Source organism: Acyrthosiphon pisum, chromosome A1, assembly GCF_005508785.2.
Source record: "Acyrthosiphon pisum isolate AL4f chromosome A1, pea_aphid_22Mar2018_4r6ur, whole genome shotgun sequence".
NCBI classification, from domain to species: domain Eukaryota; kingdom Metazoa; phylum Arthropoda; class Insecta; order Hemiptera; family Aphididae; genus Acyrthosiphon; species Acyrthosiphon pisum.
In genome coordinates, this window is record NC_042494.1 from 42,298,118 (window position 1) to 42,321,503 (window position 23,386).

At 27.2% G+C, this 23,386-nt stretch overlaps 3 protein-coding genes across 3 annotated transcripts in view; 1 reads left to right on the plus strand and 2 right to left on the minus strand.

The window, feature by feature from the left end:
• LOC100571213 (farnesol dehydrogenase-like) overlaps window positions 1-23,386 on the minus strand; it is a 176,328-nt gene that overhangs the window by 78,535 nt on the left and 74,407 nt on the right. The gene's annotated exons all lie outside the window — the stretch shown is intronic.
• LOC100161090 (serine-threonine kinase receptor-associated protein) lies at window positions 889-14,991 on the plus strand. Its single transcript, XM_001950314.5, has 7 exons — window positions 889-1,174; window positions 1,244-1,383; window positions 9,589-9,736; window positions 13,421-13,548; window positions 13,617-13,729; window positions 13,794-13,930; window positions 13,997-14,991. The coding sequence occupies exons 1-7, from the start codon at window positions 1,060-1,062 to the stop codon at window positions 14,191-14,193; spliced, it is 978 nt and encodes a 325-aa protein (XP_001950349.1). The 5' UTR covers window positions 889-1,059; the 3' UTR covers window positions 14,194-14,991.
• LOC100161861 (tyrosine--tRNA ligase, mitochondrial) lies at window positions 14,797-19,037 on the minus strand. Its single transcript, XM_001944509.5, has 11 exons — window positions 18,829-19,037; window positions 18,509-18,760; window positions 18,220-18,367; window positions 17,975-18,150; window positions 17,529-17,742; window positions 17,386-17,464; window positions 15,951-16,159; window positions 15,824-15,890; window positions 15,565-15,753; window positions 15,366-15,491; window positions 14,797-15,096 (listed from the first exon to the last, which is right to left on the minus strand). The coding sequence occupies exons 2-11, from the start codon at window positions 18,670-18,672 to the stop codon at window positions 15,059-15,061; spliced, it is 1,410 nt and encodes a 469-aa protein (XP_001944544.2). The 5' UTR covers window positions 18,673-18,760; window positions 18,829-19,037; the 3' UTR covers window positions 14,797-15,058.

Consider the following 23,386-nt stretch of genomic DNA (forward strand, 5'->3'; position numbering starts at 1 on the left):
TTGGAAAATGTTATAGGTACAATATTCCTCATAAGTCTGTCTTTTCATTAAAAAAAAAAAAAAATGTCTACAAGAAAAGTCAAATTAAATTTTTATGTGCGTTTGATATTCATATTTTTACAGCAATTAATTTTCACTTGATTTCTTATTTTATTGTAATTAAAAATTAAATTAAATTTTAAATTTTATATAATATCTATGGTCACTGTACTTGGTATTCTTTATAGATAATAGACTAATAGAGTATCCAACTTCGATCCAGAACAATTCAAAAAAAAAAAAAGGTGAAAATAATTCAAATACCTCGCTGAAAAACTGGAACATAAATGTATCTATGCTTAAAATATATAATAGTATATTAACAAATTATATAAATAAAATGATTATACCATATTACAATTCGTTCATCTATCAGTGGTGGATCTGCTTAACTTTTTTTTTTTTTTGGGGGGGGACTTTAGGGGGACAAAAGTACAAAAGTACAAAAATCATCTACAAAATTAGCTAAATATAGTGTAAAACATAGGGAAATTACGACGATTGTGGTGGAGGCATATTCCCCCTTTGCCACCCAACCACCTGTCATCTAAAAATATAGAATTATATAATTATATATGTGGTTATATTAGTATTTACTAATAGAATATTTTACACCATAGACATATTATTTATATGTCTATGATTTTACACATTACTATAATACGTCTATACAATTAATACTATAATATTATACACTTATTCTAATTTAAAACTATTTGATTTAGTTTTTAATCTTGTACACACTGTATTTGAAGGTGATGATAGGGAAATTCCGTTTTACTAATCCGGCTACACTGTACGACACAATCTTTTATCAACCTGTTTTTTACATTTATTTACAACTTCAGTAACTCGTTTGCGACTTAGCGTAGCGTTCGTGTAACGTGTTGCCATTCATGTATCCTCCAGTAAAGTTTTTTATTTAATTTACAAAGTTCTTTCGATTTAATTGAAAGTCCTATACACACATACACATCGGAAATTATTATTGTATTTAACTGTCTATATTTTAAGTGAAAAATGTCGAGTTTTAAGCAAACGCCATTAACCTGCAGCGGACACACCAGGCCAGTCGTACACTTGGATTTCAGCGACAACACCGACTATGGATATTTCTTAATATCTGCGTGCAAAGGTGCCATATAAATTCATTTGGTCCCGTGTGCATGATTTGTTTATTAATTTGTTTTTATCGTTGGTTCAGATGGAAAACCCATGTTGAGACAAGGAGATACTGGTGATTGGATTGGTACATTTGAAGGCCACAAAGGTGCTGTTTGGGGGGTAGCCTTGAACAAAGAAGCGACAGTAGCTGCAAGTGGTGCTGCAGATTTTGAAGCTAAGGTATGAATACTATTTTTTAATGAAATAAATAACTAGTTTCAGCCTTGAGTTTAACTTCCTTGTATGTTATTGTTTATTTGCTTCCTAGATCATTGTACATGTTAGTATATGGACATTGTTTCATTATTTGTTTAAAATAATGATAGTTCTAAACAAAAATCAATTTATTTATTTTTAAATTAAAATATATATAACTATCCAGATTTTAAGAATAATTATATTTGTACTTAAATCATATTCATATAAAATGTATACATCAGTATAATCAAGCATTTGAAAATATCTAACATAAATAATAAGACATTAGTGCAACCGTACAGAATAATGTATATATTATAGTTTACTTGGACTAAAATATGGTAGATATAGAGCAAAACATTATTTAGAGTCAGTATCTTTTTTAATGTATAGGTAGTTTATATTGATTATGTCATTTTAGCTTCTCAGTTGATAATTGGAAGATAATGTAGGTACTACCTTCATTAATTCTAAACAAAACTGATATAAGTTAACTTATAAAAATATTTCTTAAAGTTATTTAATCCCATCAGATAAATATACATATTAATTATGTTGATTGCAATTTACAATAGATAATGATTATGTCTCTTAAGTAGGTATACAATAAATACCTAACGAAGAATATTGAATGCACTTACTAATCAATAAAAATTACGGTATCTCCCTGCAACCCTGCCCTTATTTCATATGAAACTCTGAGAACCCTGTCTTGAAAACTGACTTCTTTAGGGAGCTTAAACATAAACTCATATGTAGATAGATATTGTCCTTATAATTAACCTTAATTAATTTAGTAGTAGTTAATAGTTATCTTACATGAGTACACAAAATTCACTTCTTATCATGTCTGGTGCTGGGGCTATATACTATTAAATCAATAAATACATAAAGTGATCTAAAAATAAAATAGGTAATATAAAATATAAAATAAATGTTTAGATATTTTGTTTTAGCCAGCGAGTGGCAATTAATATTGCATTTTCTTTGGAATAAGCCAAGTCTTTGGTCGTGTCTCCTGGCTCTTATTAAATACAAAATTCACTACTAGATAATGATAATAGATAGAACAAAAACAGTTAAGTACATAAAAAAGCATACCTAAAAAGTAAAAGCTTAAAATGTTTTAAAAATAAAAATAATAGTTTAATTTTTAGTGTCATTTATAACCGTTTGATGAGTAAATTAAAAACAAACAGATGCTACTCAGAAAGCAAATTATAAATAAAAAATAAAAAAATAATTTGAATTTCTAATGACATTTTTAGTAAAGACATAAAATATATGTCCTAAATGAGTATATTATAAATATAATGATTTAAAATTAAAAAAAAAAAAAAACATAGTCAGTAAAAATATGTAGGTATATTATCTGTTAACGTTCCCCGTGGCAAAACGTATGAACATGTCATTGCTCGTCAAAGAGTTAACATAATTTTTGATTTCAAGCTTTATAAATTATTCAGTGTCCCTCTAAGGTGGTAAGTGATGAAATAATAATAAGTACCTATTATAAATAGATGAAAACAAAAACAAAATAGTGAAAATGTTACAAAAAAGAGGTTAATACAGATAAAATACATATAATAACATGTATAATGCTATTACAAATGTGATATAAAAATTAATTATGAATATTTATAATAGTTTGTCAAAAAGAAGGTACAGATAAAAATTTTGTTTTCAAAACTATTACCATTACTCTTTTGACCTAAATTTTTTGACTAAATCTCATATTTTCTGATTTACTGTATTTTTTTTTTTAAATTAGGATGTTCTAAATATGAATACTAATATAAGCTCTTGAATTGAATTTTATTTTTTGAAATATTGAGATACTTGGATATTTTTTCTTATAATATTGTTAAATAAACAAAGAAAAACCTATTACTTATATTGCCTATTATTTATTTTTTAGATCAATTATGAAGCTTATTTAAGTATCAAACTTATTATGTAAAAAAATATATATTTATTTTCAAAATGGGCACACTAACACATGTTAATTTAACTTTCCCTGTATAATTGTTAAGTCCTATTTGGTTCTATGACTGAACGCATATTTTTTTTAAATATAAAATTATTAAATAGTTAAATTGCATTTTTCTGTAACTTTTCTCTTGTCATTACTGTATTTACAGTTAGTGACCTTTATACCTATTTTTATAATATTACAACAAGTTAATATTATTTGATCAACTACTTTACTACTTCATCTATATATAAAAATAAAAATAGTTAAATTTATATCATAACATTTACCTAATAGGTTCCCAGAGTCCTATTTATAAAGTGCCAAAAATCATCAAAATACAGACTTCCATGTTTTTCTGTTAAATTATAAAATACTAGGTTTATGTACCTGTACTGAGTACATTTTTCTAAAACTAAAAAACAAAACATTAATACCAACTGAACTTTTTTCTTAGAAAAATATTTTTCATTGCTTATTGAAACCAGTAGTATACCAGGAAATAGGAATCAATTAAAGTTGGTTTTTCCATAATACAGTGTTATTATTAGAGTGTTGGTATATTTCTATCGCTCCATGGCCAACTAGAACTCACGCAACAAGCAGATGACAAAAACAGACAAAGGCTAATTGAGTATCACTATTAAGGTGTAACCTAGGTAGTTTTAATTCTATAGTGCACGTTTACATCATAAAATAGGCTTTTGTCAGTAAATCACCTGCGTTTGTGTCATCTCGGAGCAGTAAATATATATAAAAATTATTTAAAAGCACTTACAAATATCATATTTAATATTGAAATAACATGACACGAGTCCAAATCCCTGTTGATAAGACATGTTTAAAAAAAATAGTAGAAATGAAACAACACTTTTTGAATATTTTATACAAAATAAGGTTATTACAAAATTTTTTCCAAACAATAGGTTAGAACATTTTGCTTTAATTGTATACAGTGATATTTTCTATAACAGACAGCAGTTATTTTTTTTTTGGAACTGAGATATTTTAGCTATTTTTCTAAACTGCAAAATAAGAGACATTTTATTTTTTATCCCGATAACTTTTCTTAAAAATTTAGAATAATATAATGGATTGAATAAATGTGTCCCCAATTGATTGGTATTGTAAAAAAAGAAATGTATCATTATTACATTAAATATATATATTTAATTTAAATATGAAATACACTTCATTCCATATAATTTCCTCCACTACAAATTGAACCCCTCTGAATAGCAGACAACATTTCATTGACTGATAGACTCCGCCATTTAAAGCTTTCACTGTATACATTTTTAATTTTTGTATTATATTAAATTTAACAACTTTTTTAGCATTTTGTATTTTTTTGAAATAAAATACATATTAAAAACAATTTTTGTGATATGAAATAATTTGGGCTAGGATTTACATGTAAAGTATGTAATTTTTGCCGTATCCTTTTGAAAATTTGGTTAGTTATGTCCACAAATTCCTTGACAAATTCCCCCATATTGTTACACATAATCTAATTTTTACTTTGCATATGCCATATGTTAACTACAAACATAAAAATTGCATTTCTTATAGTTCATTTAAACAAAAACAGAGTAAAATAAGAGTTGATGCCACAATGCCGAATTATAGTATGCTCTTATTTAAATTTCATAAAATCAATGATTTTGAGTTTGACGAATGAAATTTGAAAATTAAAAACATTATCTAAAAGTAAGACTGACAAAAATGTTGTAGTTACATGTGTTTAAAGTTAACATGAAAATAAAATAGGTATAAATATGTAAATAATATGATGTATAAAATACATTACAATAGGTAATACCTATATAGCATAAAATGTGTTTCAAAAACTAATATGCATCTATTTTTCTTGTATAATCTACAGTAGTCACTCGATAATTCGAAAAACTCTATAAATCGAAATAAACGCTAAGTCCCCTCAGAAAACCTCTATAATTAGAAAAAAATACATGTATTCCGGTACCCTCGATAATTCAAAATGTGTCGGTGAGGCACACTCTACAATTCGAATTTTTTTTCATGAATCTATTATTCGAATTTCTTTAAACACGTTTATATGTACGTTCATATGTATAAGGATTATGTACAATCTATTTAACGTACTCGTAATGAAACTAATAACGACGATGGTTAAATATTATCGTAGTTTAATTTTATCGTATCTTACCTACCTAATCTATACCAAAATAAACCTATGCTATGGGTAAACCGTTATTGAAATTGAACAAACGTAATCAGTCGTAGCTAACGTAGTCAGTCGCAATATGGGTCCCGTAAAATACAAGTGTTTGTCGATAGCCGACAAAAAAAAGTGATCGCAGCAGTTGAAGTAGGTGAAAAAAAAAAAGATGTTGCTCTACGTTTTGGTATACCAGCTTCTACGCTTTCAACAATACTAAAACAGAAGGACCATCTTACAACATTAAAAATAAATGTAAAATATAATAATATCTATGTATAATAAATAAATATCAATTAATAATTTTAAAATATACATAATAATATTTATAATAAGTAAATGTCAAAATAAACGTAATACATTATGTACAATTTTCCACCTCTCTTTAATTCAAATTAATTTTTTTTCCCTCCATTATTCGAACACTCGGTAAATCGAAAACCTCTATAAATCGAATTTTTAACTCGGTCCCCTGAATTTTGAATTATCGAGTGACTACTGTATATATATAAAAATGGAGACAAAAATGTATAACAATTCATCAATCGAGAACAGCTGGTCCATTGTTAGTTAGTGTTCATAACTGCCAGGAGAAGGTTTTTACGAAATAAAATTTTAGGAAAATAAACCGGAAAGGTAAGAAATCTCAAATCTGTATGTCAAAAATACAACAGTGGCGCAACAGTGCATTATATTATATTGGTTGCTATTGGTTAATCGGGCATGTTTGTTGATTTCATATAATATAAAAATAAATCGCAGAATGTGTTGCTAAGCGCAATAATTCTACTGTACGTGTGTTGTGACTGAACTCCTCCTAAATGGTTAGACCGATTTGAATGAATTTTTTTGTATGCGTTTGCGTTTATTCATCTGATTTTAGTACGGTTAGGTTAGGTTAGGATTTTGTATTAATTGATTATATCAATCCACCATAGGTAGAATACGACAAACTTGGTATAACTTTGATACTTTAGAGTTAAATCATACACTAACGTACATACAGCATGGGGTCCGCGATCTACCGCAGGTAGATTGCCTACCTGATAATGTACTGCTGCGAATCAGAATTTTTATTCCAGGCAACGGAAAAGTTAAGATTAATTTTGAAACCATACACCGAATATTAAATAACGAATTGAACAAAGTTTGAGTCACACATAGTTGGTACACTTAATGGGCAACGAAGTGCATGGGTTCAGCTAGTTTATTATATTTTTATTGCATATTTTACTATTTTATACTACTGATAAATTGTAGCTAATAATAATAAGGGCTGTTCATCAGAACTTGTTGATGAAAGTTAGGATTTTATTATTAAGCAGCAGAAATACTATACTTATACTTATACTATACTTTAAAGCAGCGTTTTTGGTACTTATCTAGGTTTATAGTTTTTTAATTAATTTTTTTCTGGGTAGGAGGTAGTTATTTTATTATATAATAATATAAAGTGGAGTATAAAGCATAATAAAATTAAACATGAATAATTTTGAATTTGAAGTTTAGCATTATATTTATTCTGTTTCATTATGTTTTATATTTTAATAATTTTGAACAAAATATTGATTTTTTTGATTTGATGTGTTATAACTAATAGAAACTGAATAAAACACTTTTATGCTAAAATTTTATTTAGTACCTACATTAAAATTCAAGTTTTTACTGATCGTTTTATCGTTGGATTTCTTAATATTATTTACATTTTAAGATAAAAGTATTGAAGTTAAAATAATTAAAAATAGATAGCATGATAATATGATAATCTAGAATACGAAAGCATGTAATTAAATAACTTGTTATTAAATTCCTACCCAAACAAGTATTATGAATAAAGTTACAAACATTTTCAAGTGTATATTTTCTACGTTTTAATCTTTTATCTTAAATATCCTAACTAATCAATTTATCTTATGTATTTTGTTATATTTTTAATTTTTATGATAGTTGTTTTAGCCAAACATTTTATAAGCCAAATATGTTGTTTTAGAATTTTTTTTAAATAACAAACATAATGCATGTTAATCACAAAAATATGTTGGTAATGTATTTTAAATAACATCATCAATAACATTTTCTAATTTATATATATATTTATACCTATGGACTAATTAGAAAAAATTAGATTTAAATAATTTTTTAAAGCTACTAAATTAAATTACAATAATTTGTGTGAAATTTTTAAATTATTATATTGATATAATTTTTTTTTTTTAGAAATTTAAAAAGTTTTACTATAATATTAAAAAATTAATGTATATAATATAAAATCAGTGTTGTTTTAAACCATTATAATTTTATATTAGTAGTCTTATCGTGCATGATATTTCATATTCATCAAGGATAAATGTTTGTAGAACAGGATATAATTTTATTTATTTTAATAACATACAATTCTTTTATTATTTTATGAGTTAAATAATTTATATAACAGCAAACAGCTAATAATAAATTCAGGTTTTTAATTAACAGAAGCTAAACCTTGATTTAATTTTATATTATTTTTATTATAAAATTACTTTAATTCACAATGAAAAAATAAATTATTATGTAATTTTAAGATAGATTAAATTTACTTAAAGTAAATTTTTTATACTTTTATTCAATGTATGCATGGACTTAAAGGTATTTTGAAATATACAATATTAACATATTATATAGAAAGCTCTAAGTTATGAAATAATTTAAAAATCATAGGCATTACATAGAGTATTACCCATACCAATGATTCCCAACCTTTTTTTCCTCAACTCCCCTTTTAGATTTTCAATCTCAATCTCACACACATGCCCCCTCTCCTCACCCGGATTTTATATACTAAATTCTTAAATCTAATAAAATTAAAAAAGCCCACAAGGGGCGGTACCTCTCACGTTGGGATTAACTGACTTCTACCAAACAATTTTTTATTATAATTATTAGGAGATTGGAAGCGGTGATTTTCTACCTATGTTTAACACACATGAAAAATAGGAATTTAGATTTGTTTTAATTCCAATGTACCGGTTGATCTAGTGAAAAGTCTAGTGAAAAGATAAGAATTCTAAAAATAGATTTCAATTTGTAGCCATGTACATACTTGAGATCCACATTCCAATTTTTTTTATTTTATTCCCTTTTAATCCTAAAAAATTCATACTATTAAAGGGAATGGAATATTTTTGGGGAAGTTAAAATTAAAAATTGGAATGCATTTCTTTGATTATTGTATATTTTCTTAAGTTTTGAATACGTAAAAAGGATTTGTATGGTATACCAACTAAATTTGATTATTTAAATCATAAAATGAAGTGTACACAATTTTTTTTTAAAACCATTATAAATCTAGTACATTCCTCTTTTTGATTTGAATCTAAAAGTCTGATTTGTTAGTAAAAGAGTAACTGAAAATAAATCATCTAATTATACAGTTCACAATATGCTATGACCCTATGTATAATTATATTATCTTCTTTTAGATTGCCACGTTCTTTAGTCCTATTTAAATGTGGATAAAAAGCGAAGATATTTGTATTTATTAAACTTATTATTTTTCTATAATTCTAATTTTTTTTATTCAATTTAATGTTTAAAAATTGGAAATTTTTATTTGATTATCATATTCTGGTATATTATTTACATCTGATTTCTCAAATAACAATGAAATGAATATAAATAATATTATTTTATCTTTTATATTTTAGTAGCTAGGATTATGTATATTATGTTGTTTATTAACTATATTGTTATATATAATAATTGTCAATTAAATAACATTTTATTAATATTTAAAAAATATTGCAATTTAAATCTAAATTAACCACAAATAAAATCTTTTCAAAATCATATGCATACAAAATAATTTGATTTTAAATTACTAGTTTGTTTAAATATTTTAATTATTTGTAAATGTAAAAACTAAGTATACTTATATTGAATTGATTGTGTTCCAAAAATAATTAAATTGTCTAATATTTTAAAACTACATAATATTAATTTTTGTATATTTTTCAATTAATATATTTTTAATTTTCAGATTTGGGATGCAAAAACTGGTGGTGAAGTTCAATCTTTTCAACATAAACACATTGTAAAAAGTGTAAACTTCTCAAGAGACAGCGTTTTCCTTGCAACTGGCTCCAATGAAAAATTGCTCAGAATATTTGATCTCAACAAATCAGCTGGTTAGTATTCTATACAGGAAAAGTTATGTTTTAATGGACATTATTTATTAGAGCTGAACAAATTATATATGGGCATATGAGGTTTAGTGACAATATTATACCTTTGTTATTTTTTTCTAACATAGTATCCAGTCTTATCAGGAACTGTTTTCTCATGCATTTAAACAACACTATTATCTGTGTATATGATTTTTATTCAAGGCCCTCCACTTCTAATGCTCATAACAGTAGCTCAAGCCAATAAACTTTACATGGTCGATCTGTCACTGGCCTATTGGCCTTGGATTATTTTATAACAGCAAACTATTTTTATATCCCACCCCAACCTAAATATAATAGTATTATGAAAATAGGAGCAATTATATACAGGGTTTGAGGGGGCAATTGTTATATTTCTCTTCCCTGAAGCATTTTTTTTTACTCATTAAAAATAAAATTGTTTTGATTTCCATACACATTTTTTTTTTTGAAAATTTATATCTTACATAGATAAGTTTCTAACATCATACTTCATTTGAAAGTAATTGTTAACACTTTTCAAACTTCATTCTGCACAGCATAGTATTTACTATTATTTTGTGGTTTTTAACTATTGACTTACATTTTTAAATATTATTGGAGTATGGTAACCTTGTATTCAAATTTAAAATATGGGTATGGTACAGTTTTAAAATGTTATATAATTTTATACTCCAAGCTTTCAACAATTTGTAGTTAATTAGGTTTTTCATAAATTAAATTATATAATTAGATATTTATTAAACTTAAATAAATACTCAATACAAATTAAAATTTTACTTGACTTGGGAACTGGTTAATCTGTATGTTTTGATAATTTTTTCAAATCTTCAAAATGTTTGAATTTCTGGTAATAAAATACAATTCCTTTAAATAACTTGTTGAGTTATGAGATATAATGTTTCATTAAATTCTTACAATACCCATATATTCACACAGAAACAAAAATAGTAATTGTAAAATAATTGGCTTAAGAGGACTTCCCGCGTGTGTTGTCTCCGTCTTACACTGTCTAAGTAAAACTCGCTCAATTTTGGTTTGAGAATAAAAATACCTATTATAAAATTGAAACATAAAAATATTTGATTGTGCATGACTGCGTTTTTCAAATATAAAATATTTTTTAAAAAGTTACAGATTGTTTAAAAATGTTGAAATAGTCATTATTTCTAAACAATATATTGAGTGTTATATTCGGAATAATGAAAAAGACTGCTCTTCAAAATGTTCTCTTATTTTAATTTTAAAATAGGTATTTTTACTCTAGAACCAAAATTGAGCGAGTTCTAACGAGACTGTGTTAACGCGTTCTGTCTATGTCGTACGTATGTAAGACGGAGACAACACTTGTGGGGCACATTATTGTTGAAGTAATTTTTTGGACTTTATAATTAATTTTTCTTTTGAAGTCAGACAACAACATATTTTATAATGATTTTCAGTAAAGGGTGTCGGAGTATACATGTTTTTAGTACAAAATCTTATCCAACAAGAAAATTTCTCATAACTAATAAAACGGTGTAAAAATACAAAAAATTGTGCCTACACATCTTTGGTATTTTTGAAAAGCTATAATAATAACTAATGAGAAACCTAGATTTAAATTTTCAAGTTTTTTACCGACCAAAATTTTTGTATTGAGATTAACAAAATGTCAGTATAATAACTCAAAAAAAAGTCACAATATTTTTAAAACTACCAACATTAGATTAAATTTTTAGTATCTATACATGATTATAAAAAATATAATTTTAAATTGTTATAAAAAAAATTATGCACGCCTTCTAATTCATATCAACATTTAAAAGAAATATTCCAAAAAGGTCCAACAAATGCCTGTAAAATATGATACCTTAAAGTTTGTTCAAATATTCTGAAAATTGTATTCTGTAAAATATAAAATTATGATATATTATGTTATAGTTTCAAGTCTCTATGATTAATATTTTTTAAATAACAAAAATCATTTGTTGAGAAATCATTATATTTCGTGTAAATATGAATACCCAATGTCATTTAAATTAGAATTTCAAACATAAAAAAAATATGTTTTGTTGTTTAATTCTGATTTTTTTTATTAATTTTTAATATAAAAACTTATGAGGAATCTTAAATTACATTTCAACCCTTAGGTGTTAAAATTAAAAATGTTTTATGTTATGCATTTTTAACAACAAAATGATTTACTTATAATCATAAAAAGTCAACAGTTTCCAATGTTTATAGATAGCTCAAAAAGAGCTGAATATTTCGAAAACTATAATATCATACCTAGAAAAATCAATATAAGTATTTAGTAAAAGACACTTTCTTCTAGTTTTACATTTTTAAATTACAATTACATTTTTATTTTTTAGTTTTCTTCCATTATTTTTTGTAACGTATTTAACAATTTTTATTTTTGACCACCCTAAAGTACTAACTAGATGCGATTTGCAACAAATATAGTGAATAATCACTCTCAAACATTGTTTCATTTTTAAATTTTACTAATCCAAAATGTGGTGACATAAAAAAAATAACAACAAAAAACATTGTTGTAAAATCAATACATTCATCACTCTGCCAGAATACAATAAATTATAAAAATCTGACTTGATATGTGTTTGTTATTTTCTGTAGAATAATTTTTAGTCATTGAGAAATGGTTTGATTTTGTTTTTTCTGTATGTACATGTGGTAAATTGCCTGAGTTTTTGTCCCTTATGTAGACTCAACACCCTAACATTTATTTAATTATTGTTATCATTTTTATTTGTTGTTTACTAACAATAATTTTTATAAACTTTTTTCATTTTACCTTCCTACATAAATTAATTTTTTTTAATTTGATAATTAAAAAAAAATGGTACTTTCCTGTTATACGAGACTACCGTGCTTATTTTGTGAAACATCACAATCCTTTTTATCTAAGACTACCGTAATGATACTTTCCAGTTTTACGAGACTACCTTAATTTTCTTGCCTTCTTTGATATATTTTTTAATAATTTATGTATTGTGGGGATTGCCACATTCAAATTTTATAAAAAAAAAATTAAATACATAATAATTATTCGTAAGGTACCAAATTTGCCGTGGGAAACACCAATTACAAAAACTAATAATATACGTAATGATAGATATATAATCGCAGCTTATTTAGTATTATTTTAATTCAGCTATAATATCAGCTAAGATAGGTAGTCGCGATAACGGAAGTAGTCTTGGCCCTTGGGTGGTAGTCGCGATAATAGCCATAGTCTCGTATAACAGAAAATTATAATTTTGGTAGTCTTAGATAACAGGATTGCGATGTTGAACAAAACAGGGTAGTCTTGTATAATAGGAAAGTACCAAAAAAATATTTATTTTAATTTTTAGAAAGAAATTATTAATTTTAAATTTTTTTACAAATAAATACATATTTTGGGATTTTATAAATGTTTTGATTTTATTTAATTCATGGACCTAACTATCAGTATATAAAAAAAAGGTTTTCTAATAACAATACTATCTGAATAAGTATTAACATCCCACAGGTAAAATATATTTTTATATAGTAATACGTATATTTTAAGAAACTATGTAATATAAACTGTATAGTTACAGTATATTGTAAATCATTAAAAAAAAATTGAAATTTTTTAACAAACATACCATTTAATATATGATTTATAATTTATAGAAGCTGTTACTACATTCAATGGACATACATCTGGTATAAAACATGTCATGTTCTTTCAAAATGATAGGAGGTTAATTTCGTGTGCTGATGACAAGACAGTTAGAATCTGGGATCCCCTGTCTGGAAAAGTGCGTTAAAAGGCGCATTAAATGTTGTACCACTTTATTAAAATATCTATATTTATTATTTTATTTAGGAAATTCACAAGATGGAGTTCAGTGCTATACCAACCAGTTTAGAAGTGTCCAGAGACGAATCTATTGTGACAATTGCACATGGAAATTGTGTCAGTTTTTGGAACGCTGAAAGGTAACAATTATTTTGGTACTGACATTTTTATAGCAATAAGTTTAATATTTATGGTAATTTACAGTTTGTCAAAAGTCAATGAAGTTACTGTGCCAACACTCGTTAATACTGCATCGTTGCACAGAGACAAAACTATGTTTGTGTGTGGGGGGGAAGATCTTAAAATGTATAAATTTGATTATAACACCGGAAAAGAAATTGGTATGTGTGATGATTTTGAATACCAACTAAGTGCATTTTTATATGTATGATTAATTTTACTTTCAGAATCTTTCAAAGGTCATTTTGGGCCTGTACACTGTGTCCGCTTCTCACCTGACGGTGAGCTGTATGCTTCCGGCTCTGAAGATGGAACTTTGCGTTTGTGGCAGACAACCATTGGAAAGACATATGGCCTATGGAAGTGTGTTGACAAAGTTGGCTCACCTCAAGATTTACACCAACAAGAAATAACAGCTATCTAATGTTTTAAATCAAATGCAGCATATATTTCATCCAAAGCCAATTTATTTATGTTATTGAAAATTTAATTTTCATTTATATAAATCACCATATGAATGACCAAAATGTTACCAGTCAACAAATATTTATCATTCTTAAATCTAATCAATGGATATTTTTAAATCAATAGCAGTTGAATCATTTTCAACCTTTAATTTATAAAGAATCATATATTTGGTAAAACATGATAATGTTACTTATCAATTGTGTACCCTAATATGAAATATTTTTCTCATTATGAATTAAATATGCCATAAGATTTAATTTTTTTCATTCAAACACTTCCATGTGTCGAGTTTTAAATTAATAAATCTTTTACTCTTTTGACATACAAGCATAACTACTAGAATACCTTGTGTTTCCAATTGCAATGTTAATGTCTTATTAAGTAAAACAAATACAAAGTTAAAAAAAAATCAACTAATAGCTGATTTTTTATCATTTTACTGTGGGATACGAAAATGTTTGTAATTATATTTATTTCCAAACAAATTGTTTAAAATTGTAATTATTGTGAGATATTGTTATTTACTTACTATAATTGCTTGGAACAAGACTGTATCTACTGTGCTCCAATTTTATGGATGCAGATTATGTCTAATATGCGGTTTAAGTTATTTTCCAAGTAACTAAAATGTTTTTACAACTTGATTATAATTTTTTTATTTATTAATATATTTATTTGTACCGCAAGACTTAAAAGATCTTAATATTATGAGAAAGGACTTTGAAATAAACAATTTATTTATGTTTTTCGAAAATGCATTTTTATTATCTAGTAACATCAATTCTTTTTTTTCTCAGTAAGTTTGATCTCTACTTCTCATTTTACATAATCCACTTGACAATCCAATAGTTCCGTTTACCTAAAATTAGTAAAATAGTTTAAACATTAATACTGAAGTAACTTTCATGGTAGTCTAAGAAATCAATGCGGTTTAACATATTGGTAAATAATGTTTCATTAATAAAATTTTTTGGAGAAAATGATAGACAGGATACAATGTACAATAATATTTTTTACTAGAAGACATAATTTTTAATATTTTATATTGTAAATTTATGTTTTACCTCATGATTTTTTGGACTTAAAAGAATAAACTTAAGGTAACTTTTTATAAATATTTTTACTAACCAACTCTCACTAGAGAAATATTATTAGGTAAAATGTGTACGGACAAAGTTACAATTTCATCTATATTGGTTATTCTTTGATGGTTAATATAAAATCCGCCAGCTGAAATTATTCGATATGCATCCTCTGAAGATAAAAACATAATATATTATAATTATTAATTTTCTATTAATATTAAACTATAAATTAAGAATATTACTATCGGTCAAAAAACATTTTGCATTCATTGCCATCTTCAGTACAGTTATGCCAGGTTCAAGCATTAATTCAACAACAGTTGCACCATTAAATATTTTTAAAATATCATTAACACTTAATGTACTAAGGGTTTCAATGCTGTTGTCATATAATGCCGATGTTGCTACTATTGCTTCTTTAAGACCCTCTTCTAAAAACGTAGACATAGTAATTACTAATCAGTACACAATAGTTAAAAATATATACACTATAATCTATACCTCCGTGCACCAATGTGGTAACTTGACGTGCTAATGATTCATGAGGAATTCGTTTATCGGGAGTAGCCTAAACAAAAAAATTAAAAGTGATCATACTTTTGATGTTTTAATATTATTTAGTATTTACTTTGTGTCTTCTCATCAGTTCAGCTATTTCAGGTAGTGAAAGGAATGTAAACATTTTTAACAATTTTTCTACATCAGCATCTATTGTACGTATCATAAACTGGTATAGTTCAAAAGGTGATGTTCGATCTGAGTTCAGCCATATAGCATTTTGAGCCGATTTACCATACTTATCCCCAGAGTCTGTGGTTATTAGGGGTACTGTAAGTCCTGTAAACAAATATACATTACGTAAGGTTAATGTGAGTTAGGAGCTAGAAAATTGATAACTTATACAAACATGTTCACCACAAAATAAATAATTTAACTGTTAGAGGATAAGTAGATACCTATTTAAACATATTTTCATTATTAATATTTTTTTAAAAAATAAAATAAAACTTATTTTTTGTAAATCATATTAATATTTTGCACTGCTGAAAGAGTGAAAGAATAATGACAACTATTGGTAATCAGCTATATAAGGTTTACAAAAAAGACTATAATTCAAATTTATATTAAATATTTATGTTGTTTTGATAGAAATATTATAAATTACATTGTTTTTAAATAATATGCTTGGTAGATGTATTATTATTTATGCTATTAACAAATGTTTGAAAACATTCAGACCTACATCACTATTTGTGACTGAAAAAATAATTTTTGAATATATCGAGTATATCACCCGCTGAATGAATAGTGACACAACTCATAACTGAGTATTATATACCTATAATCTCAATTTATTAAAATAATAAATTGAAATAATATTAATTATAATAAAACAATTTTTAAAAGTAAAGACATAAAACAAAACAAATTTTCATACACTAGTTTCAATAGTCTGATGTAGTTTTTATATTAGAGTGAATTGACCTATTATTTAACTATTTGGTAAGAACATTATGTGTGCTTAAGTGCTGGTGATTTTTCAATATTTTAATTTTCAAGCTATATTTGGGTATGTGAAATATTACAAATTAAAAATGCTATTATCTCGTTTGGAAATTAAAATATTGAAAAATCTCTAACACTTAAGCACTTTACCAAAAAGTTTAATAATATGTCAATTCACTCTAATATCAAAACTAACAGCTCTATTGTACATGTGTAAGACAGAGACATGGCTAATTCTCTAAATAAAATTATGATTATCAAGCATTTGTTCTTTACACAAATCCAAAAAAATAATAACGGGAATTGCACATCATATTATAATATGCTAAAGTGATAAAAAACGTCCAGCAAGAATAATAACATATTAAAGGTTTTATATCAGTTCTAGACTCAGCGAAGTTACAAGATTTTCGTCACATAGAATAAAAGATAAAACAGGACGATCTGTACAAAAAAAATATGTTTTAATAGTTTATAGTTTTAACCATGGTTAAATAATAATTCTAAACAACAGAAAAATGTATATAATTCATGACTATTGAAAAACAATTCATTACCATAAACTTTAGCATTTTCTTGTCGACTGATTAGTTCTTGACCAGACATAATGTTACCCATTTGATCATTTCCTCCTATCTAAAATGAAATAAAAATATATTTTATATAAAATTACAAAATGTTAAATTAAAGTCATACTAACTTGAAATAAACATTTGTAATTTTTAAACAAATGTAGCCAATCATAAGCTTGAAAAGTCTGGTAAGTAAACTCTGTAAAACTCATCCCACTACCAGATAGACGAGACTTAACACTGTCCCTAGACAACATGGTACCCATCCTGAAATGTCGACCAATATTGTTCATGAAGTCAATGACACCAATACCTTTATACCATTCCATGTTATTAATTATTCTAGAAATACAAAATTATCATAATCATTTTAAATGTATAAATGTTTATAATTTAACAATAAAATTGCTCTTTCAAAATAGAATATTATGTAATAAGTTTATAAATTTATAAAGTAAATAGAGCAGTAGAGCACTGCAATATTGCTACAAAGAAAACTTTAGCTACCTATTAATTTCAAATTAATTTAGTGAAAAAATCAAGGCAAGTAACAAGAGTACCTCAAAATGCTCACATTGGCTCTGGTAGAGGATCTTTTTGTTTCCAGAAGTATTTTGCATGATTGTCAAATATGGATTGTAAGCTGTGGGTAATGCCTTTAATGTTATGAGATAACATCTGTGAAGACTGTTTATCTCGATCCTTTGATTTTCCACTTGGATCACCAATCTGGGCTGTAGCGCCACCAATCTAAGAATTAAAATATAACTGAACATTTTGTAAAACCATTCATAAAAAAAAAAATAATTGGTGACTGACTAATGCAATAACTTTATGGTTGGCACGCTGCCAATGTAATAGGTTTATAATGACTAGTAAGTTTCCTATATGTAAACTGTCCGCTGTCGGGTCGAATCCGGCATAAACACATTGGTTTCTCTTTGTCAATAAGTCAATTATTTCATTGCTGGAATATAATAATAATGGTACAATAATTTTGTTAAAATACCACTCAGCGTAAGCGATTAAATTCAAAGTGATTATAATTTCGGACATCTTCTGCTCACTAAATCATGGACACACATTTAATTCTTAACTTAATTTTTACCTAGAATTATCAGGAAACATGTTTTGTATGATTTGTCGTTCGTATAATTTCAACACGTTCCTGTTAGAGTAGAACCGTTGGAGGCGATTATGACTGTATAAAACGTCGTAAGTGCGGCCGACGGTGGCCACTAACTGACGCTTGGACAACAGACAACGGCACATTTTACGAACAAATTGTACAACAAAACAAATAATTGATCAAACGACGGTGGCCCAATGAGTTTCTTAAGCACACGATTCAGAAATCGTACTGAAATAGTGAAATAATATAATATCATATGGGTATTAATTATTATGGAATGAGGAACTTGAACTTACTGTGGAGTGTGCCAGTGTGGACTGCCGAGTGCCGACAGTTATGACTTATGAGGTAATAGCCAATTTCTAATATGTAATAGCACTGCAAAGTACTAAACTAGTAGCAATCTAAAATATAGTGAAGCGTAATCCACTAATCACTAATCGGTAATGTTCGGCAGTTCGGCACTGAAGACTGAAATATTTTTAAAAAAAATTCGGGATTAATTCGTGGTCGGCGGCGGTCGGCAGGCATAATAATAATTGATAACCTACAAAGATAACGGTGTGATAACGATTTACAACAAACGGTTCAAAATCATTTTTTTAGAGAATTAATATGAGAACAATATTTACCAAGACCAATATTTTTCATTAACATTATTCACCAAGACCTTTATTTAATGGTATTATTTTTTGTAGAATGTTATGTTTTTAGAACAATACCATTAAGCATTTTTATCAGAAAATTATTTCCTCGAAAACCGTTTATAAAGGATTAGTAGGTATATAATCACGAACTAAGATATACTTAGTACATAACAGAATTAACTGAATTATATTACACAGAATCGTACAAATCAGACCGTATTTTAAAGTTCGGTAAAAACTGAAAATTATTAACTAACATTTGTAATAAAGTATTTTGCAATCTTACGAATCGGGACAATATTTTATAATTAACCCAAGGTTAAATTAAATTAAACTATCAAAAATTTCATACAGCTCAACATGAGTCAAAATATTTTGAGTATTTTATGGTGTATAGAAAATGCTAATATAAACAGTCAGTGAACATTTCATTTAGAACTATTTAGATTTACGCCAAAAACCAAAATCGATTTTGGCAAAATATCGATTTATCAATCATTTCAAAACTACAATGAATGTTTTAATTTTTCGCTAGCGTTTTCATACGTTCCTGAAAACTGGAACTGTCCCCGGTTTTTGACTTGGTCTAACGTTGTATTACAAGTCCCGGTTTGCGGAAAAAATTAAAAATCTTTAATTTCAACAATTTTTTTGAATAATAATTTTTGAAGTTCGCTCAGTAATCCTTCAACCGAAAAATTAAAAAAAGTAAAATATATACTAAAAATCCTGTGGCTAACATGTGTTGCCAGCACCTTGTAGAACGAAACAAGTATAATTTTCATATTTTTTTTTTATCAACGTATATTGCCAATTGCCTACCTAAATAAATTGTAAAGTTCAGTTTCACGCATCAAAATAAGCTCCTTCTATACTAAAAATCCGTTTTCTCAGTACGCAGGGGTAGGGTTTTAGGGTTCTGACCACCCTGAAATTTCTTTTTTCTCCAAAAATCTTATTTACCACCATTTTGATACACACAGATAATTGTTGGTCATTTTTAATAGATATAAAATAAATTGTTGAATATGACAAATACATCGATAACCATGGTTTCTGTTTTATTTGGGCTGATTCAGAACATTGCTTAACGTCTGCCATAATCGATGGTGTATCATCGTCCATCGGTTATTACCACGTTTATTACAGCCAGAGGAGGCTTCATAGATTACCAGATTAAACACTAAAATCATATAGAGTGTAGACGAAATTTGAGACTATATTTGTTACCTACCTATATAAAAACTGTTTAGAAAAAAATAATGTAAATTATTTATTTAGGTAAAAGCGTAAAATTCTGCGTACGCTACTGCGTTTCCTATATAGTTATCAAATTTTTCAAATTTCAATTATTTTCAAATTTTTTTTATTGCAAAATTGTTAATCAACTATGCCCTAAACTATTTAGATTGGTTTTAAAGTTCACTCAGAAATCCTCACACCGAAAAATACAAAATTAAAATATGTATTTAAAAATATTTCAATAAGTGTCACCAGCAACTAAAAGGTCGAAAAAATGTAACAATTTCCTAATTTTTTATTTACCAACGTATTTACCAACTATTTAGATCAGTATTTACATGAATTGTAAATTTAAGTTTTAGGCCTCGAAATAGCTCCTTTTATTTAAAATTTTATGTAATAGAAACGCCTTTTTAAAAACTATTTTCAATCCATTTGCTAATTAAAACTAGTATTTTCGAAATTGTTATATTGCAAAATTGTTAATCAACTAGTATCATACTATTTTATATAGTTTTAATATATATATTCAATATAATATGATTACAAACAAAAATGCAAACAGGAACAACAAACTATTAGACCTAATATACTAGGAACGGATGTGGTACTCTGCGCCGCCGCCGAGACACGCGACCGAGACAATGGCCACCGGCCAGTGAAGACCGCTGCGCAGAGTCGCAGAGAACGGCTCCTTCTGCATGAGACCCTGGTACTATAAACGCGGTTTTCGCTCCGTCAACCGTCGATCCGCGGTCACTTGACTTCGCGGTCCCTTTGCTGCTTACCGCCTGACGCGATCGCCTACGCGGTTCGTTGCCACTGTTCAACCGCGCGCCCGCGTCGACTTCGACAGCCTTCGGGCACTCTGGCTCCATAACGACCACGATGTAGGTAAAACCAAATACTATATTCGACAATACGGGACACTGGACAGCTATGGTAAAAACTGGCGCCCAGTTCTTATCAGTTCCCCCCGAGAACATTGAACATATTTCGATAAAATTGACCACTACAACTATCTTATAAATTATATAAGCCACATACAAATAAATTGACAGTGATAGCAGGGGCGTATACAAGGGGGGGGGGATGTGGCGTTTTAAGTTCAAATTTTCGACGAAATTTACATATTAAAAAACCTGGAATAACTATTTTAGTTATTTTGTTGTGATTGTATAATATTACTTGTGGGTACTTGAAACTTCTAAAGTATACTATTATATATCTATGATAGTACCACGGTTTGTTGTTGATGTATAACGCGTTACCTAATGGATATTGTGATATGATTAATTTGGAATTTATTATTGATACCTATTATAATTTATAAGTCAATTTTTTTTTAATACTATAGATAAGTATAATAGGTATGTCTAATACCTAGACTGACAAACCGTCTCCGCTCAGAATCGTTTTTCTTATACAGTGATATTATATCATTGAATTCAAATTTAATACTATCCATTATACAGTGACCCACTTGTAACCTACTGTACAGCAGAGCGACATTCACTTACCCACTTTTTTTTGTAATGGATTTTGTAGTGTTCGTGGAGAGGGGGTATACTTATATAAAATTTCGTGGTTACAATATTATTAACCCGTATAAATGATATAACAATCATTGACGCAGATTTAGGATCGGAAAGTTAAATATTATTTAAAAAAGCGGGTGCTGGAGTAACGTTACGCTGGCGCCCGCATTTTGTAAGGATTTGGGGAGGTGTATAAAATAAAGTTTCTAAATAAAATGGTTACAAACCTGTAAAAATGATACAACAATTTACTATTGTTAACGCAGATTTCGAGTCAAATTTTAAATTTCTAATATGCGGGTGCCAGCGTAACGGGGCTCTCCAAAAGGTGACGAGGACACAAAACAAAGCACACATCATTGTAGAATCAATACATCTATCACTGTTTGTCTAGACATTAGTAATATTTACTAATTAGGGACCACAGATTTTTTTTAATTCGTAATTGAAAAAGACCAATTTTGCCAAAAAAAAAAAATTTGAATAAGTCGAATTTCCAAGGTCCTATAACACGTACATCGCTAGAATATTAGGAAAACTATGCAAATTAAATGAAAAAAGGGAGAAGTAGGTAACCGCTCTGCTGTACACTGGGTTTCGATTGACCTCGTCATTGATTAAATCATCGTATAGTATAAATTATAATTTCTGTGTGTTAATTTTGAATTCAATGATAATACCTATATTATTATCATTTCATACGAAAAACAATTCTGGCGGCAAAGCCTATGATATTATATTAGTAAATAGGTTTTTTTCTAATATATTTATATTTGTATTGCAGTTTTTCGTTTAGTGCGATGTAAATGTATAATGTAATTATGTAATATAATATTATAAGTAATAAGTAATACGAAAATAGCTAATACGATATTTTAAATTTTTACACTTCACAAATAACGAGTCAGCATTCTATCACTCAGTGGCGTATACATAACTTTTGTATGGGGGGGGATCAGTTGCAAACAAATTATTATGGAACAAAAATACCTAAACCTAGGTATGTGCACATTTAAATACCTAATAAATGATAAAACATATATATATATATATTCAATACTTTTTATTTTAAATTCAATCGGCATTGGTACTATTAAATCTGTTATGACTTGTTCGTACAACTGACATAATATTTGTTGTTGATTTTTGTTTTTAGATAATAATATTTATTATTTAAGCTATTTTTAGCTTTCAATGAACAAATTACTGATAGCTATTAGCTATATAGTACGTTGTAGGTATATCCATGTTAGTTGATAATATACAAAATTGATAATGTTTTGGTATAAATGCGTAAAAACCATCGTGCAATAATATTTCTTTTTGTAATGTATAGGAGAATGTATTATTATACGCACGGACATGCGGGAGTCGTCTCCGTCCTGCGTTGTCGCGTTGATATCGGTGACGGTGGCGACTGGCGACGG

What these genes read in the sequence shown, in the direction of transcription:
- LOC100161090 (XM_001950314.5), top strand. Translation starts at nt 1,060, where the DNA reads ATGTCGAGTTTTAAGCAAACGCCATTAACCTGCAGCGGACACACCAGG. An exon ending in CTTAATATCTGCGTGCAAAG is followed by an intron (nt 1,175 to 1,243) that starts GTGCCATATAAA and finishes TCGTTGGTTCAG; the next exon opens with ATGGAAAACCCATGTTGAGA. An exon ending in GGGATCCCCTGTCTGGAAAA is followed by an intron (nt 13,549 to 13,616) that starts GTGCGTTAAAAG and finishes TATTTTATTTAG; the next exon opens with GAAATTCACAAGATGGAGTT.
- LOC100161861 (XM_001944509.5), bottom strand. Translation starts at nt 18,672, where the DNA reads ATGTGCCGTTGTCTGTTGTCCAAGCGTCAGTTAGTGGCCACCGTCGGC. An exon ending in ACCATAAAGTTATTGCATTA is followed by an intron (nt 18,151 to 18,219) that starts GTCAGTCACCAA and finishes TTTAATTCTTAG; the next exon opens with ATTGGTGGCGCTACAGCCCA. An exon ending in GATCCTCTACCAGAGCCAAT is followed by an intron (nt 17,743 to 17,974) that starts GTGAGCATTTTG and finishes TTGTATTTCTAG; the next exon opens with AATAATTAATAACATGGAAT.